General features: G+C 38.6%; 1 protein-coding gene across 3 annotated transcripts in view; it reads left to right on the top strand.

Annotated features, from left to right (window-relative positions):
* Positions 1-20,205, top strand: part of SPTLC2 (serine palmitoyltransferase long chain base subunit 2) — a 74,928-nt gene that overhangs the window by 26,158 nt on the left and 28,565 nt on the right. For all 3 annotated transcript variants that reach the window (XR_013951471.1, XR_013951472.1, XM_080592795.1), the window contains exons 7-9: positions 1,720-1,825; positions 2,695-2,914; positions 4,654-4,780. Coding sequence is in view for 1 of the 3 variants with exons in the window: in XM_080592795.1 (XP_080448921.1) it covers positions 1,720-1,825; positions 2,695-2,914; positions 4,654-4,780 (453 nt within the window). In the remaining 2 variants the exon portion in view is untranslated. The remainder of the gene's footprint in view (positions 1-1,719; positions 1,826-2,694; positions 2,915-4,653; positions 4,781-20,205) is intronic.

Below are 20,205 nucleotides of genomic sequence, written 5' to 3'. Positions count from 1 at the left end.
AGATAGCAAAGCTTGGGTTTCTGTAATTCTTTTTTTCATTGTCCTACCTGATAGTGAATCTTCTACTGTTTTTCTTGTTTCTTTTGTGTTTTTCTTGTTCTCTGTTGTTTGAAGACTTTTCCTTAAAGTGTAGAGTGTACTGGTAATGTTTGATATTTTTTTTGGTTTATCATTAGCCTTGATTGCAGCATTGCTTAATTGCTGGGTAAGATCATAAAAACTTTGCGTTCCGCTTCTGCATTTGTGTAAGCATACTTCTGAATGTCGTGTCCAGTTCCAGCAATTTAGAGAATACCTGTGACAAATGCATTCTGTGAGGGATTTAGAGGCTCCGGTATTATATGGAGGGATAGATAGTCTGTGGGCATAGGGTACAAACTAGTAATGGTGAGATAATGGGATATTTTAGAAGCTTTATAGATGGTGTGGATCTTTGGAAGAGAATGGAGTAACGCATCAGAATCAGAAGGCAAAATGCAAGCAATAAACTGCATGTGTTCTCAGTACTACTCCTGTTACATTCTATCCTGCTTTAATTAATTTCATTTTGCTGAGATGTTATTGGCTTCATTCATAGAGTTTTTAGAAATTTTCATTTTTTTCTTACCTTGTTCTGTAGTTTGTCCTGTTTATTAAGGTCAGACCTAGTTCTCAGACCTCCCTTCTTTGAGAGATTAGAGCAGAAGTATTTTCTTCTAGTGTTCTCCGTAACTGCACTAAACTCATCCTTTCTTTCATCCTTTCTTCTTTGAGAGAGATGTTGGAGACAGTTGACTTCATCTTCATCTTTCCCTGAACACTATCTTCCAACAGTAACTTGAACTATTTTTCGAATTTCTAGTCTAGTTCTAGTTCATAAGCTGCTCTTGCTGCTACACCTGCTCTAGTTTACCAATCATCTTTTCATGATTGCTTGTGCTCTTTTTCATCTCCTAGTGTTTCTATCTATTACTCAACATTTTAACTACTGTGCTTGGATTACTCCCATCTCCATTCCTTCCTCAGTACTTCCCCTAACCACGTCCTTTCCAGGATTGATTTCAGGTGTATGTATTTGCTCACATTACTCTGTTAGGTCTCCTTGGATTATATGAAGTGTTTTTATCTGAGGTTAATAAGGTTTCAGATTACATGGCAACTAACAGCACCTTCTGTCTAGTTTCTGATATGCGCAGCATTGTCATCATCCCCACCCTGGCTCTTCCTTTTTTCTCCCTTTCTGTTTGTTTTTAGTAGCTTCCTGTTCCACATGTGTAGTCTCTTCAGCTTCTAAACAGAAGTGACGTAGAAGTACACTTGCTTTCCTTGTTCTGCACTTTGGTCGATCTTCTATTTATCTTTCTTTGATTATCCTTGAACTTGTTGTTCTTCGACTTATTTCTATCCACAAGGACACTCTTGCTCCATAAATTGCTTTCTCTCTTCCTAACAACTAAATGCCTTTTTTTCCTTTTTTCCTCTCACCCCTCCCCTCACTTGCTGCTTTGTACTTTTAAGTTGGGATGGTCAAATTCTTCTTTGCAGTTCATAGTCACCCATTCCCTTTAATCTCACCTATAGGCCCGCAGCTAGATGAAGTTCATGCTTATTGACTTATGTATGGACCATCCTCCCCACTGGACCAATTTATGTGTTTCTGTGGTATTGCTGTCTTTAGCCGTTGTCAAAGTTCAAGCCAGTAGCTGTTTTGGTACCATTTAACAGTAATTTCTGGTGCAGATATGCAAAGCCTGGAGAAGCTGCTCAAAGATGCTATTGTGCATGGGCAACCTCGTACACGGAGGCCCTGGAAAAAAATCCTTATCTTGGTGGAAGGAATATACAGGTACAAACTATTCTTTATATTCCTAAGACCCTGCACAGGGGATCTAGCTGCTTAGTATTTGTGTTCCGTTGTCAAATTTGTCAAATCAAACGATGTTAACCACTTATATAGTTATTTCATGAATCTCATATGTGAGATTTAAACTGAGGTACGTATATTTCACATCCTGGATGTTGTGTTGCTAGTATTGTAGCTGCACGTGGTGTTGTCACAGTGTTGCCCACATCTTGATCAGACTGTAGAAGCTGATCTAAATTGATTATTTATATCAGTGATCTAAATTGATTATTTATATCAGAGCTGAGGTCTTAATTCGCTTGTCTATTCCATTATTTCTGTGCTCACTAGATGATGCTAGTGCATGGAATTACGCAAATAGAATATTTTTTTTCTGAGTGAGTAGGAGTATGTAGTAGGTTTAGTTGTGTTAAGCGTTTAAATCATGGTGACTTTCAGCACAAAATGGGGTGTTTTGGAGTGTTGTTTTTGAAAGCCTAGTCAGCTCTTAGATCTAAAAACAATAGGTAAATAAGATGGCAGATCAGAATACTGACATGAGGGTGGAAGTAAAAAGGTTATCTTTGTAAAATAATCACTGAACACATTCCTTTGCCTCTAACTTACTGTTGCTGCTACTATTTATTCAGTATGTCAACATCCCAGATAAGTTAAACAAGTAGAATATAGTTACCTGGGCACTAGGTGCAAAGAGGATGTATTTTTCATTTCTCTGCAGAATATAAACATGTATAGCCATTCTTATGTGATCACAGTTAATGAGAGTGGGGAAAAAATGCAAGTTTAGTGATTTGGGGCTCTAGAAAGAGGTCCCAACCATTAAATCAACTTAAATTTCTGTTTCTCAACAGTATGGAGGGATCCATTGTCCGTTTACCTGAAGTGATTGCCCTTAAGAAGAAGTACAAATCCTATCTGTACCTTGATGAGGCTCACAGTATAGGTGCCCTGGGTCCCAGTGGCCGGGGTGTAGTGGAGTATTTTGGACTTAATCCTGAAGATGTGGATGTTATGATGGGAACATTCACCAAAAGCTTTGGAGCTGCTGGAGGATACATTGGGGGCAAGAAGGTAAAATGCTGGAAACGTCATGGCTGTTTCAGGCTGATGGTGGATTGCTTCACTAAGCATTTCAACATTGATTTGTTTCTCAAGTTGCCCTGATCATCCATTTGCTTCATAATTTTACATGCTGTCTAGTACGGTGAAAGACTGCAATGCGGAAGAGCCTAGTCTAATAAAATACCTCCATTTTATAGATCCCACGTGGTCAGTGATGAGCTCAGTTTGCAGAATGTACAGTCGGGGTGTAAAATCTTTTTAGGAAGTGTTAGGAGCCAGGAAGCAGGGATTTCTCAACGTTACTTCTAATGAGAGTAGCAGGAAGAATGCCAAAAACTAAAGTTCTCTAGCTCATCTGGTGGAAAATCCCCTTCTTAGCTTAGCCTGGTGGATTTGATTCCCTCTGGACTTGAACAGTTTTCCTTTGAAAAAGACACTTTTTTTTTGAGCCTTCTCTGTAGTAATGTTCTGCTAGAAAGTGTTGCCAGTTGTCAAACTCTTCCTTTTGGGAGGGGTGGTGTAGACAGTTACATGTGTCCCCTTCCTTATATCCTTGCCATTTCTTATATCCTCTACCATTTCCCTTTCAGGACAATAATTCCTTAGATTCCTTAGTGACAATTACTTCATCCAAATGGATATGGGACTTGCAGATGCTCCTCTTTAATAGTTTACTGCAGTTGGACAAAAATGACTCTGACATCTTCCCCAGAACAAAGCACCATATTATTCTTTTTCCAAGGCAGTGAGCCAGTGGGATTAACTCCCTTGGCGTAAGGTGGAGCAGCCAGGAGTCCTTCGTGGCTGTATTTTAGGAACTGTGTTTAAGAGAGAGCTTCAGAAATAAGAGGCCTTAAATCTGCCTACCTGGTTTATTTCAAAACCACTTTACAACTTACTTTTATTTAACTCTGATTCCATGCAGACAGCAATATAAAATTGAGCACTTCCATGTTTTTATAATACGTTCAGAGTTTATGCTATCAACAGGGTGATCTTATTAATTTTATGACAGCAGAATCTGTCCTGGCATTTGTACTGTTCTTTATGGTATTTTACTGGAGTGGTCTAGCTATTATAGAGGGTTTTGTTACAGTTAAACAACAAGCAGCCTAGATCTATGGTATGTTTGTACTTTGTTCCCATATGACATGTGTTTATCCTCCAACAAATCTAGAAGGTACATTTATCTGGGAAGTGCAGGAGTGGTAGTCTGAGGTTCCTGCACTCTTAAATAAAGCAGCAGATGTAATTTATATTGTGCTGGTAAATAGGAGAAAGTATTTTGTGACCTGTGCCCTGTTTGGTGACTTTTGTGGGGAAACAATTATATTGAGCATGATACATAAGTACTCATAGATCCTGCTCCCTACTATTTCACTTGTTTTATATTCCCACTGTTACAATAAACACTCTTGAAACATGGCCTTGCACACAGCTTGAGTAATGCGAACACCTTCTTGCAATCTAATTCTGGTATTGTTAGCTCAACAAGTCTGTCGTAGTCATTTGTCTTTGATCAATGGATATTCTTGCCCTGTGACATAATTATGGGTTGTCATGTCACTACTGTCTGCGCTTCAGCCGTTTATTACTTATAATATAAAATAAATCCTTGAGCTACCTGTTCTCTTCTAGGATGTTCTGGAAGAGGTTCGTTGTACTAGTGGCCCACTTCACTGTGTGGTTAAAACATTTCTCTTGCATGCTGGGAAAGCAATGTCTGATGGCCTCTTGTGTTTTACTAGGAGCTGATTGATTACCTCAGGACGTACTCTCACAGTGCTGTGTATGCAACATCATTGTCACCTCCTGTTGTGGAGCAAATCATCACCTCCATGAAGTGCATTATGGGTGAAGATGGTACAACTTTTGGTGAGTCTTTCAAACACTAAGCATGTGGAAAGGGGACACCAAACAGAACCCCTACCTCACTTTGACAGATAACTCATTCAGTGTACACGTTCATAATTATCTGTTAGTTCACGTAGACTTTGAGTCTTCGGAGCGACAAAACAATTTAAGATCTTGCTTGGCAGATCAACCTAATAAAGGTATAAAGAACTAACATTTAAAGGTAAGTCATCTTAGTGTTAACACGAGACAGTATTGTCTTGAATTGATTTTTTTGTTCTGTCTAGCTTTTCTAGGCCTCCCTCTTGCTCTTCCTATTCTTCTGTCCTTTGTTATTTGCCTATCCTTTTAGATTGCTTTCAGAGTATTTTGTTGTGTATTTCACAGTCTTAGTTACTGTAGGGGGCGATGGTTTTGATTTTCATTTCTAGTATAACTTGATGCTTGCACATTGGTTAAAGTAAATATGAGGATGTTTTTGAAACTGCTTTTCACTTGAGCTATAGGCAGTTTTCAAGATCGGTAGACAGTATACTGGGGAAGGCACATTCAGATTTCTTGATTCAGTTTTACTTTCTCGGGATGGAAATAAGAAAGGGGAGATCTGTGTAGGTCTTGAGTTTCAAAGTCAGTAGTTTGCCGAGGATTTCTCCATGTTTTTTTTGTTTCAGATGCTTTTAGAATTCAAGTGCCTTAATATATTCAATTATAGGAGTTTCAGGCATCTGGCCACGAGGTGGTGGTGTATACTGAAGAACTGTATTTGCTTTTGAACATGGGTCACCTGACCAACTAACCTGACAGATAACTCCAACAGTGAAAAAGTTTGCACAAATAATTAAGAACTCTTCTGTTATAACAGGTTTCATTTCATTTGCTTACATTATCTGAGAAGAGGCTTAGTGCCAGCAATAGGTGTTGGTGGTTGCTCAATAGAGAAGTCATTCATGAGGCAAGTACAACCAGGCAGCAGCTTGTATCTGTGCCACCATTTAGTTGATGTGTGAGTTACCTGTACCTGCCAAGAGTTGTCCCCAGTAGTGCCTTCAGAACAGATATTAACCAAGCTTCAAACTACATGAGAAATTATGCCAAAGAGCTGGGACTTGCCATCTTCTTACAAATGACAGAGCTCTTTCTAGCTAAAGATTTGCCAAGAGTTTGTGGTCTACTCAAGCATTGCTTGTTTTGGGTTTCTTCCAATATCTGTTTTGCTTAATGAAGTGGGAAGCAAGGAATGTGAATATTCCAAACAGAAACCAGTTACAAACTAAGGCATTTTTGCCCCTTTCTGAGGCTACAATGTAATGCTCATTCAAGCTGTGAGAATGGAAGCAACTTCCACTGTAGGCTTTTCTCCTGCTGTTCTGCCATCAAAATCCGTTTGAGCTGAAACCAGAACTAGATCCGGAACCAATCTGGCAAAAAATGCCTTAAACTCAAAAGGTCTTTTTCTTGTTGTTGTCATGTTCTCAATATGCATGTCAACCTATATACTAGTTTGGTGCTAAGGAGTATCAGAAGTCCTAGCCACTTTCTATTGGGAAAAAAAAAAAGTGGTTTTAGTGTTTGAAAGCTGTGTCATTTCAAGGAAGCCTCTATTTCACATGTGTGTGAATTTTATTGTTTTTTTTCCACAAGAAAGCCAAAATGGGAAGCCAAAGTCCCATCTACTCATACTCAGGGTTTCTCAGCTACAGCTATCATGAAAAGTCTTATGGTCTGTCTTCATTATCTAACTCAGCCTTCAGGTAATCTAGGCACCTCCTAGGATGATCCCTGCCTGAAAGTGTTTTTCTGTTCCTTTTTTTGTGCTGTTCTGTTTCCCAGTGATGTTTTTTTTTAATTTCTTAGAGACTTTAAAGATAGTAATACTTCATAGGCATTTTCAGCCTACTTCATCTGAAGAAGTGTAATTGTGTGAATTGAACAGCTGCTTAGCGACAGCATGACAAAATCTCTTCCTTGTTTAAGAGCTTTGGCTGAAAAACATCTCTTGATTCTGTGGAATTATGGAGTGGGGCTTTGAAGGACTGCTGTCTGCAATCTGTTTGATCACAAGTAAGTCTAAAGTAGAGTAGTGCTGGTGAGAGGTGTTAAATGTGGAAGGCAAACAAGCAGAGAAATAGTGTTAAGCTGGGTCACTGGTAAGCAGCTCTGAATCAACCAAGTATTACAAAAAATTTACTGCTTTGGAATTAGTCAAGCTGAACTAATGGATCAAGGTAAACTAAGAAAGGACAATGATTTTCCAATGGCACAGGAGTTGGAGCTGGAATCAGAACAGTAGACTGTTAGCTAGCTTCCAACCCTGCGTTGATTCACAGCTAACTCTTTTAATGACCTCAGGAATATTTGCTTGAAAACAGTCCTTGTGGCTACTTTGTCTACCTGTTTCTTTTCACCACATACTACTCATAAAAGTAACCTTTCTCCATGACATCAAGCCTTTGGAAATTGTGGTATCAGATTGAGATGGTCTGTAGATGAGGAATAAGTAATTAGTTTGAGGACAAAAGATTTATTTATTAATTTGCAATAATATTCTTTATTTTACACTATTTCTGAATCTAGTGAAATATGTGGAGGCTCTGAGCTTACAGTGTAAAGCACTGTAGTTATTAAAACTTTACATAACTATAAAAGAAAAATATCTACTTTCAGATCTTTCTAGCAAGCTGCCAGTGACTAAGTAAGGCATTTGTAAGAGGCAGCACAGACAAAATACAGATGCTATGAAAAGCCAAGTGGCTGTTCTCAGAGAACGTAGGACTGATAGCATGCCAGAGTGCCATCTGGATTGGGACAGTGGCCTCTTGTGTCTTGATTTCTGTTCAAACTGCTCTGGTAATTCTAAGTACTGTTGATGCATGTAAGTGACTAGCAAACCTCAGTCTCTCTGAAGACAGATATGGGAACATATTTATACATGAATACAAGTATATTGCTTGCCCCTTCATCCAGACTACAAAAAACAATTCAACAGCTGAAGTGATGGCAGAGCCATGTCATGGGTTCTTGGTAATGATACTTTCAGTACTGCTTCTGAAAGTCCTCTACACTATTAGATCAATGTTATATATTTCTCCTGTCTGCTTGGCGTTAGTTCTCTTACACTTACTTGGCTTGAAGACCATTGTACGGTCTTGAACAAAGCATACTTGATTTGTGATCACTTTGAGAACTTCTTCAGCAGAACCGTCCTCGAGTGTGGTGAACGTCTTGGGCACACAGCATGTCTTCAGGGAACTCTCCAGTGACAATATACACGGATATTTCACATATCATCACGTTTGGCTTTGATATATAGTAGACTAGGGTGAAGAGAAGAGATGGAGAAAACTTCTTTGAGGGCACTTCTTTACTGTGAGGGTGACACTGGAACAGGTTGCCCAAAGAGGTTGTGAAGTCTCCTTCTTTCGAGATATTCAAAACCTGCCCTGGATGCCATCCTGAGTAATGTGCTCTGGGTGATCCTGCTCGGCAGGGGGGTTGGACTAGATGATCTTCAGAGGTCCCTGCCAACGTCAGCTGTTCTGCTATTCTTTCAACAAGAGTGAATTTTTTGAGCTGGTTCTCCACTTCAAAGTCAATATAGCTGAACTATAGACAGGCAAGTGTTGCAGAAGCTTGTCAGCAGTTCTGTGAATGCTTCTCTTTCTCTGTTTTCAGTCACAAAGATGAATGAACTGTAGATGGTTTTATAGATGAATGAGCTTTCTTAACAATAATAGCAATTAAAAAAAGACTTAATAAGCAGCTTTTTTGGGGTCACAGTCAGTATACGCAAGGATGACAAAATTGATTCCTGGAATGGGGCTCTGGAAATGCGTAGCGGAGGGCTGCTTGATTGTTACCATTCATGTGCTGTTTGGGTTATTTAAATTGACTGTGGGGAAAGTGACCCAGCTCGATGCTTGTCCTGATAAATTAGACATTGTTAGGTTTTATGATATTAAGTACTTAATTTGCCTTGATGAATTTTTCAGCCTCAGTTGTTTGATTTGAGTTGAAAGCTGGATTTTTCACTGTTACAAACTCAGTAGGACAGGCAGTCTGGTCGGCTCCATTCTGCCACTTGTGTAAGAGCTAGCAGTATCTCCTGTGCAACTGGGGTTCTGCTTGTATTGTTGGTGTTCAGGACCCAGCTCGTTTGTTGCCCTGATAACATTGCTGGGGGCAAATGGGAAAAAATCATAAAGTAACCAGACTGAGACATGGGCAAATCAAAACATGCAAGATGAAACCGGTCTAGGGACTGGTTAACCTCCTTCAGAGATGAAACTTAGTTTGCTCTCATGTGTATTAAAAAATGAAGGTGAGCATTAAATCTAGGAGTGCTTTAAGTTTGAACTAAAGCTGCCTCAGTTTATTGCTTGTAAAAGAGGGGATCTACTTCATTCCATGTCCATGGGCATTAACTTAGTAATAGTAAATATGTACATCGATGCTTCCAACAAGCTTACTGTTGACTGTCTCATTTTCAGGAGGCAAATATCCCACACTCAATCCGTGCAATACTAAAATAGCATGTATAGAATTAGTAGTGGAGAGACCTTGCACAAGATGATGCTTCAAATTTGTTTGAACATTGGCTGCAGCACTGTATAGAAAGTAAGGTTTATTATCCTGCATGGCTCTAATGTTGCAGGCAGTGGAGGTGGAAGTTGCATGTTCATCCCAGCTGCTAAACTGGCAGAAACAATTGATTTTTGAAGGCTAGGCAGTTAACTGCACATAGCTGGATAGGGATTTGACATCTTAGCACCTCAGATATGAAAAGCTTGTAGTACATCTGGTCAGTTATAAGTTTAAAAAAAAAAAGTTGGTTTCTAATCTTGCCATTGCTGTATGGAACAAACTTGAGTGAGTTAAATCAGAAGAGGTAGATAAATTATAGCCAATAGGAATAAGGATCCATAGCTGTGTTTGCAGAGAACCGAGCATAACTCACCAGTTCAGAAGTCTGGGTCATTGTTACACTGTTAATATGCACTGGGAGAAGCATCTTGGGAACAGAACTAAGCCTGGTCTGTGTAAGTTCTAGGGGAGAAGAGACTGCAATTAGTGTTTTAACCTCTGTGTGGTTAATCAGGCCCTCAAGTGAACATATGACCTCTATAGTTAACTCAGCTGCCTCATCAGTAGGTTTCCTCAAGTCAGATATTCTGTGAAAATAAATAAATAAATAAGCCTCTTTTCCTTCTGAAGATCAGCCATAAGTATATGCAAATATAAAATGTAAACAGTAATGAAGGAATAGCTGACACTATACTACTTGGTATAGAATTTTACATGGTTTACAGTATATTTGTAAATGAAGTTTGTCCTTTGTCGTTGCTAGCAGTAGATGTGCAAATAGAAGCAGTGGCTGCTGTTCTACTTGAAAGGGGAATAAATACTCCTTGTGCAGGCTGAGGTTGAAACATTCAATTAGCATTAAAATCGGTTCATTTGAATTTCCTCCAATAATGCACTTGTTAATGAGGTGTTAAATTATCACCTTGGGAACCCGGGGACCAGTCAAAACTAATTTGAGCAAAGTGAAAACTTTTTTTGTTGCTGCCCTTGAGAATCTCAAGCTGAGCTGGGAAACTGTTGGAAAAACAAATACTCTGGGGGTCATAAAGAGAGTTTCCTGCTTCTCTCCAGGGGACTGACAGTTTTAAACATCACTCTCTGTATTTGTGCTTCCAGCTGGGGATCTTTTAAATCCAGCTTGTTGCTGCATCCCTTGCTCCCTCCCACAATGCATGGCAAACCTCCAGAAAAATTGCTTTAACCTGGGATAGGAAGGAGAAATCCTTCAGACTTGGTGCTTTGAAGACTGTTTACAGACATTAACAGAGCTGTACCCTTTGTGTTTTGCATTGGAATGTGAGAATTCTTCAGTGCCTCTTCTTCTGGACTTTAATCAACATTGTGGGTGGTGTTTGTACAAGAGCACATAAAGCTTTATAACTGTACACCCGCTTTGTTCTAATAATGTTCCAGTTCATGCTATTTCTGTTCAGGTGCAAGCTGTCATTCTCTATCTACGTAGCCTAAACACTGATCTGTCACAGCAGAAATACAACTAGGAATGTGGCTTTGCTGAAGTAATTCCTCTTTGCTTTATTTTGTACACTACATTTGACATGAAATGGATGACTATTTTTTTCCTCTCTAACACTTGAGGTGCCACACTTCTACAGTACGTTTCTAGTATACTGCTCATACTGGGAAAGGAGAAATTACTGGGCAGCAGCTCACTAGCATATATTGTCAACAGCAGTGTGACTAAAATGTATCTTAGCATGAATGTCAAAATAAAGCATTTGAACAGAAGTAAGCATGTATGAGGTGATGTGCACTCTTTGGGCTAGTGCAAAATTGAGTTCGTGTTTCACAGTTTGACACATAATTTACTAGAGAAGTTTTTTGTTTTTAAATACCTGAATGACCTGCATAAGCACCGCTTTCTATCAACAGTCCTTGCAACTGCAGCAGTTTTCTACATAGAAAAGTGTGTATGTATATATAAATAAATAAAATACTACTATTGCAGTGTCTGTGATGTACAGGCATGTGGAAAAACTTCGATCTGTGAAGTGCATGTAATGTAAATGTTACTATCTTCTTTGGAAACATACCTGTAACTGAAAGCCTTTCTGTGAGCAGGTATATTAGGCTATGGTGGGTCTCGTAGACCAGTTGAAATGCCGTCTTCACCTATTTTCTCAGGTTATGATGTAAAATGCGACTGGCACCGTGTCAACTCATGCCATTTCACTTCATTGTAGTTGATCTACTGCAGATTGCCAAACATGAACAATCTGGACAATCTAAGATGTGTACTTAAACTCCTACTGGTGTGCAGATGTTTGCTCATGTCCCAGAATTAATAAATGTTATTAGATAGTACAGATTTAATCTTTGAAGGGAGGAGCTGGCTGGAAAACATTTATGCCAATTAATGTGTTTTAAGAGCCAATGAAGTGATTTGAGACCATGTGAAGATCATTCAGGTTCTGTTCTAGTATAACTTCAACAGTAGGGTTCAGCTAAGGATGAATTGGCTTGTGAAGAACAAGATAGATAAACCTGTAGAGTTTCTTGCTGCCATGGATAAGCTTGTATTAACGTGCAGGTTGTTACCCAACTGTTGCTTAGTGAAAAAGTTGCAGGTGCAAGGCTGTTTGCATGGGGGAAATACATTACAGAACATGAGCACTTCTCATGCTCATGTTGGCTAACAGTTCCTGAGGGTTCTTAGCTGTTCATTTATGGCTACTATTTGGGATTTAAAAACAACAACAATAGTAAAATTGTTGTGAAGCTTTTTCAGACTTTCAAGTTTGCCTTCCTACTAGTCAACTTTGTATTGTATAAATGTGTTACACAAATTAGACCCTGAACGGGTAGTGGAGAACTCATTTGCCCTGCTACTAACATCTTCAGAACTAAGGTAATCTGTGCAAACAGATTTGATACATTTGCAGAGTAACTGTACCAAAAGCTGGAAGCAGAATACTGAGTACCTTCGATCTTTACTGAATAAATTGTCTTTTCTAGGGTCATTGCTATATTACTGACAAGTTTTTTTTGTTCAGGACCTGGCATTGCAGAGACAGTTGTGGGTTTTATATGCAGAGCTTTGATCTCTCTAGGATCCTTGGAAAATATAGCAGCACAGGAAAAGCAAGTCTATAAAAGTCACAGCAGAGACGAGGCCTCCAGGGTTTGGGCCTTTTCAGGCACAAAGCCTACTCTTCCACCGCGGTGCAGTTCCAGGTGGCAGGCTACCAGGAGCTGCTTGCCAAATACAACTTACTAACATGGGAATGCTCACCACTGTTCCTGTTGAAAGTGTTGCAGACTTTTAGAGTAAATCTGAGTGCCCTGGAGTAGGACAAGTATGGCTGCTGTAACAGACACATAAGCAGACATGGCTCTGGCGCGGTGGCAGATTTGCAGGCCATAGCTTTGATTATGAGATGAACTTCTCAGCTATATGCATCTACTGTGCTCCATTGCGTGGTGTCCCACCTAGTACCACTGAGAAAAAGTGGGTATTTAGGATGGTATTTAGGACTCTTCTGTTCACTCTCCTTATACCTTGATGGATCCTTCTACCAAGAGATTATCAGTAGAAGTGATCCGTCCACCAGTTTTTCCTGGATTTTCAGCGTAAGTGCTAACACAAAGAATGTTCTTCTCGTAGTATTTTACGTTATCAGTTACTGGTAAGAGCTTACTTTGTGTAGGGTGGAACAACTTCATGTTGTTATTATCTCAAGCACATGGAACCTGTTTTGTAGTGCTCCTGATATCATTTCTTTGTGGAGCTGATTTCTGTTCAGCTTGGCCAGAAGACAGTATTCCAGTGTTTATGGCTGCCTTAGATCTGCCTTAATGGCCGGATAAGTATATTCTCAGACTAAATGTTAGTACTGTTGATAAGTAATGCCCTCTCCCTAAAACTCTACAAACTATTCCACTGGGAGTCTTTTCCCTGAAGACTGTTCTTGTACTTTATAATTCAAGATGGGAAGAATTGCTTTGCTGTTTATCTGGACACAGTAAAGCTTGATTCTTCTTCTACAAGTTCAGTTTTGTGAAAGTCAAAACCACGTTCAAGATTGTCTACTCTGTTAAATCTCAGCAAAGAAAATAGCCCTTGGCAGCCACATGGTACAGAGTATGCTTACTGTGCAACTTCATTGCTAGAACTGTTAAACAAAACAAAGTCTTTGATTCATTTGTTCATTTTACATTGTCATTGTATCTCTTGTTTTTTCATTTTTCTCAAATTTTACAAAATCTTAGTTCAACAGGCCCATTTGAGATGCCCTCAGTATTAGCAGTGGTCTTACTGCTTACAGGAGGAAAAAGTACATTTGAAAGATGAGAGGTACTGAAATTATTTGCAAAAGGAGCAGTTCAGGTTAAATTTCTAAAAGGATAGATGAGCCACTTCAGTTATCTGTATAAATTCTTCCTAGTGTAAAGTTTTATTACCTCCTAGAAGCGTCACACAGGTGTACCTTGAATAGCAAAATTTATGTATTGAATGGTGGCGAGCTCTTTCAGATGAAGCAGTGTTTTAAAGTTGTGTCCTGCAGGTCTGAAAAAGGTCAGAAGCTGATGAACTGAGTTCTGCTGAAGCAGTAACAGAGACGCTATGGGGAAGCAGGTAGAACAGTGTCTGTACAAAGAGGTGGGAGACAACGGGGAAAACACGTAGATTATCAAAGTCCTTGATGTACTCAGCGAGATTAAAGGGTTGTTCAAAGGCTGGTATAGGGGAATTTGGGAAGATCCTATCACAGAAAGATTTTTTTTCCTAAATTAGGTTGTAAATGGCTCAATGGCTTCCCTTTAGGTTCAAGCGTAGGTTAACGTGTGGCAATGAGGCCTATACAATGCATGTACATTTGTGTTTTTCCTATAATGATATCTGATGTGGAGTGTTTCTAGTGCCTTTTTCTTTACATCATTGTCCGTGTAGATCAGACCTGTTAAAGGTCTGAAAAGGTGGTGTGCAGTACAGCTTTTTTGTATACTTTTGGGTGAAAAATAATGTAGTTTACACTATTTCTAGTGCTGTAATATAAGTAGAGAACATCTATGCTACACGATGTAGAATAAGCTCCAGCATAACAGTAGCATGGCAGCAATACCACTAACAATATACAGCAGTACAGTAGCTTTTGTTCTCTCTGAGGTGTACAGTTCAGAAGAAAATTTATACTGCCCCACTGTAAGTGAGCTTTGAAGATAAAAGGATTTCTTAGAATGCTCTTGCTTTTGTTCTTCTAACACTTAAGCTAAAATTGAATACAAGTTCCTTACAGAATGTATCTGTCACTTTGATTATAGATGTCATGCAATGTGGAAGTGGGCTGACTGGCTGTTCTTATGGCAGATGTTTAGCCAGAGGTGATAGTCCATCTGGTTCTGTATGGTATTTCATGTCTTTTTGATATTTTGCAATGAGTAAAGGCAGTTAGTGATGTTAGTTTAACCTAGGTGACTACGAATTTATTTGCAACACATCCTCCTGGTTGAAAAGCATGAAGAGGCCATACCCTTGATCATCTTCTCTTGTACTATAAAGGCAAAGAGCATTTCTCATCCTGCTTGTGTTGCTGTTTAAAATCCCAAAGAATAATTAGTTTTGATACTGGCTTCCATTGTACAAAAGTCTGCACAAAACAGATGGTAAATATAGTTAGCACTCGTTGTTGCTATGTTGTAAAGCTACTGAACAGTCTCCATGGATGTCGATTATAAACATCCTTTATATAACATGCTTTGTCAAAGCTTGCACATTCCTTAGCTTGTAAAGAAATGTGGTGTTTCTATGTGTTCCTGATGTTCTTTCTCTTGGCGACTTCAGCCATGAAGGCCTGCCAACCTATTTGTGTTCTACAAAGGTTTGATTCTGTTTCCTTCTGCCTCTTCTTCACTGATGCTTTGTCTTATTCATGAGGTTTTAAGAGCAGAGATGTGCGTTTTAAGTTCTGGTGTGCAAGGTACCAAAAGAAAGTTTTAAAATGCTTTCTTTTCTCTAGAATCCCATTAGTCTGGCAAGTTAATTTTTACTGAAACTGTAGGTTTCGTCTGTGTTTTTCTCCTCTTTACCGTAGAGGCTTCATGACTAGTTTAGAAGAACAGTCTGATCAGCAAACACGTCTCTTCCCTTTTGTCTCTGCAAGGCACAAGAATAGCTGTCAAGCAGGATATTTACAGCTGTCTTTGTAATGACCGAACGTTATTTTCATGACTATGCATTTCATATGCAACTTGTTCGTAAGTAGCGTTAATACCAGTCCCACAAATCCTTGCAGCAGTTAATATACAGAATTAGATAATTAATGTACCCAGGCAACACAAACTTAATTTCTTTGCTCTGGAGTGATAGCCCTAGTTGCATTCTTTACAATTATGGATCCATCTGAACCAATGCTTTTTGTATTCAAAATAAAGATGTCTGTAAATCATAACTATTAGGATGCAGTGAATTGCAGCTGTGTAACAAGAGTTGGTTAACAAAGTGTAATTAAACGTGAATAAACAGCTAAACAACACAATCATGGAAAAATGCTACTCTTGTGAATTATTTCACTGTGATTCACAAATTGCTTTTTAGATTCGCCTGTGCAAATAAATTTACTTGCTTCAGGCAATACTGCTGTTCCGTAGCTTCATTCTGACACTAGCTGAAGGATCTGCTGAGCTAGTAGTGTGACCTTTTTTTTCTCAATTTCTCTTATAGGACAGTTACTTGATGCTGTCTGCATAGCTACTCTATTTAGTTATAATATTCTGGAAATAAGCTGTTTTCAGTAGAAATTAAGTTCCTGGAAAAGTTCTTTGTGAAAAAACGTGATGACTTACGGAGATGGAGTTAGGGTGACTCTTGACTGCCACTGGTTCCCTTCAGGAGCCCAGTCTGTCACTACAGCGTGTTATGTACAGGACTTAAACATCAGCAAAGGAGACGTGGCCATGCAACCGAGTTGTTCTTCCCATGCAGTCCTTTGTATGTGAAATAACTAAGACCAAACACAAAGCTATTTAGACACCCAGACACATGCTGTCACTTTCTTGCTCTTTTTTTTATGCTAAAATACTGTTGATGGATAACTTTTGATCAGTTCTATCAGACCAAGCATTATCTTGAATTTTCCTTTATTTGGAATGGGGCTTGTGTGTTTCTGACAGACGTTCACAGCAGGTGATAGGAGTTTTATTTTTTGTTTTTCTTTGCCTTGGACAAGATCAATCCTTCACCAAAGACATTCTCCTGCTTCAGTCTAGATGGATTTCCTGTGAAGAGTTCACACTGAACATAAGCGAAAAACATAGGGTATTTTTCTCCATTGTGTGAACTTAAAAAGAAAAAGTTGAAAAACACTATGCAAAAGTAGACATCTATTTCTAGAGTGATTTTTGACCTGATATAACATGGTAGTTACTACTGAAAGATAAAAAAAAAATAATAAAAATTAAGCATATACAGGCTAAACTTGGTTCTTGTATTCTTGCAATCTTTAAGAAACCTGGTGGCACCAGCAACCTTGTCAGCAGAAAGTACTTTCACAAGTCTTTAAAAAACGTTTGTTTAATATGCATAGAAATGTCAAGATTATATTATGCTCTCCCATCTCTTGAGACTGAGTTCTTGGAATAAATACAAGTTTGTTGGCATTATGTGTGAGGATGTGTTTCTCTTACAAGGTTAACTCAGATTACTTATGGCAATATGTATCAAGTATTTGGTAATTTATGTACCTTTAAAATCTGTGTGCTGCTGATAATAAGCAATGTGAGCAATTCATTTTAGTTTGCATCCTATTTTACATAAAATAAAAGTTAGTGTAAATGTGAATGGGATCATGCTGAGTTTTTTAAACAGATCTATAGGGTTTTTTAGTGTTAATTCAGGCTTCTGCAAAGCAATTAGGATAAGATAAAACGCTGATATGTAAACTCTTCTTCTCTGCAGCCCTTGAATACTGCCTATAACTTCACATTTTTTGGCAGCCCAGGTATTTCTAGGTTTTGACAGAAGAATCTGCAGCAGAGCTTTTTGCAGAGGCGGACCTAAGGGCTGGTATATTGTACTGAATAATCCTTCCCTTTTCTTTGGCTACTCCTTTAGCAGACTTCAAAGACTGCTTGAGGTCAGCAAATCATTTCCTCTAATTATCACACAAGGAGTCTGAGACGCTAATGGCTCCGTATCCCTGGTGTGTGTCTCTATCTATATAGAAGTAAAGGACAGCTTTTCAAATTAAGAAAAAAAGCAGCACTGTAGCCCAACTATAAAACCTTGTGAAGGTTACTGCTTCAAACCCAATGGTTCTTACTATCTTCTTTTTAAAGGCTTACAAATGTAAACATATGTTTTTTCTGAATTGTTCACAGCCAGAATAGGCTGTTGGAGTCCCTTTAGCTGTGAACTCCAGAGGACTGTATGGTGCCTTGTGGAAAGAAGTGGTCTGATTTACAAGCTCTAGATTCAGAGGGCCAATAATCTCTTTGGTAATGTGAGAGCAGATGCGTGGGAGGGGGGTACTGTTCTGGGCAGCATATCATCCAATGGTCCATATATAAGGGCAAAAAAATGCACTTGCTTCAGTGACAAATATATGGCATGTCTTGAATGCCAGGCTTACGTAGGAATTATCCTGGTATTATGACAGCTGAAATGTTTCCATATTAAATTACAAATAATCCTGTCTTTTGGCTGTACCAAAGAATTGTGTTGTTCCTATTTTGGAATAATATTTTGAATGAGAGAGATTTGAAAGAATACATTGACAAATTTTGAGAATGAGTTACCGGCTGTTCGTTGTCACAATGCTGAAAGTCTCTTTTTTTTTTGAAAATTCTATTTTTATACCCATGATTTCATAAACTAGTGTGGAGCCTTTAGAAGTCTGAACTCCCCAGAGCTCTGCTAAAGTTCACTGGACTTAGCTCAGCAAAATTGCATTGTGTTATGTTTTCCTTGTTTAATTTAGTGACATCTCAATACAAATATCATTCCAACTGTGTGGCAAGAAGGACCAGGGAGTTTCAGTTAATAAAATGGATTAATTCAGTTGCTGGCTTTAGAAAATTCAGATTAATTAGGAAAGATACAGTGCAAACTGAAAGGAAGTCATAGCAAAACCTACAGCAAGACTGTTCAGACATATTTGTTGTTAGTTATTTAATATAGTGTTAATTAGAAACTGATATCACTTCTTTAGTCATTTATAGTCTTATATATAGTCATATATTTATGCAATTCTGCCCTGGTGTAAGTGATGACATAATTAGCAGCTGATCATCTGCATAGCCTGTGCTTCTTTGCGTCCTTTTGTAACTAACATGCACTAATTAATATTGATAGTTCTGAAAATGTTTTCTTTGTATAACAATAAACTGCTTCACTTACCTTTAGCTTGATTGACTGGATTGCTTTGTTTCTGACAATGCAGTATGTACTTAACTTTTCATTACTTTCTCATTAAAATAGCTTTAATAGCAGTGGCACCACCAATGCTTTATAGCTGGCAGGGATCTCAGAAGATTTTTTTAGTAGACTGTGTGTAATACAGCAGAGCTTGAGAGAACACTATAGTACAAAACAAGAACAGTACAAATGATTCATTGTTAAGGTAAGACTACTTAGCTGCCATGTGTTGGAAAATGAACAGTGGCCCTTACCTTGTGAGCATCTGTGCATTCCCAGTATGGGCTGGCACACGATGTTGAGTGGTCTTTGGGATAGCCTGCAAAATTTTCATTGAAAGCTAATGCACAGATACAAGTAATGCTCAAACTCCAAGAAGAGTTAGTCTTCATAGAAATAGTTCTATATCTCTGTCTCTATGGAAGCTTATTACTGGTTGCCTCTGTATTATGCCCCCACTGAACGTATATATTGATGAAGACCCTACTATCCTAAGGTAAAATCACCCTTGCCTATTCATATAGAGAAGGATACAACTTTTTTCCCTGTAAAGCTTTTTGTACATGCACGTAACTGCTTCTTAGAGGAGTGAGAGATCTTGTGTTATTATCTTTTTCCCCCCTTTTTTGGTTAGTTATAGTCTTCTGGGTGGTAAGCCATCAGCCACAGACTACAGTTACTGAAGTTAGTTACATCACGTACAGAAATGTGAGTCAGTTGAGATGTGTGGAAAGTCATCAGTGTTTTTCAGGTTTTTCAGTTTTGGTATTCTTTTTCTTCTCTATTTTCCTCTCTTTTTTTGTGTCTTCTTCTAAGGCTGTAATTCATATGTAAAGTAAAACAGAATCAGAGTAGCATCCTTTAGCCAACTGCTGTAAGAAGATAAAAATACGTTGATTTGATCTTGGTTAGAGGATTGCTCAAGAGTGAGTTGGGCTAAGCCATCTTTCAATAACACTTTCAAGATATTTTGTTTGCCATCCTAGAATTAAAACTACGTGAACATTTCCATTCTGTTCTGTTACATGCAGTTCCTAGAAATGGTCAAACTTGGGCTTGCAGTTCACCTTTAATTTCCCAGGCCTGATACTTACTCTAGCTTTCCAAGATGAACAAAATGTTCTGCTCTTGTGAAGAGGATGTGTTTCTTAACCACTTCATTAAATATGTACCGTTGAAAGAAGGGGAAGCCAAAAGTCAAAATTTGGCTTGGAAGCAGACTGCTTTGAGTGTTCAGATAATTACTGCTTTTTATTTGGCAGAGTTTGAAGCTCTGGGGGCAATTTAGTATGTAATGAAATTCATCCAGTCTCTTGCATTGCTCAAAGTCAAGGTACTGTTTGGTTGTACTATAACTTGCTTAATTACACTGCAAGGTCCAGATCTCTGAGTTACTCAGGTAGAGTTGGGGTGCGTTTCCAGATGTGTCCAGTGGTGTGTTGGTCTAGAAGAGAGGGAAAGCTGTTGGTCCTTCTAGCTTCTTTTACTAGCTGGC

This window comes from Anser brachyrhynchus (assembly GCF_964034855.1).
Source record: "Anser brachyrhynchus genome assembly, chromosome: 5".
NCBI lineage: Eukaryota > Metazoa > Chordata > Aves > Anseriformes > Anatidae > Anser > Anser brachyrhynchus.
The sequence above is the reverse complement of the archived record's forward strand: the minus strand, read 5'-3'. Positions and strand labels throughout refer to the sequence as shown.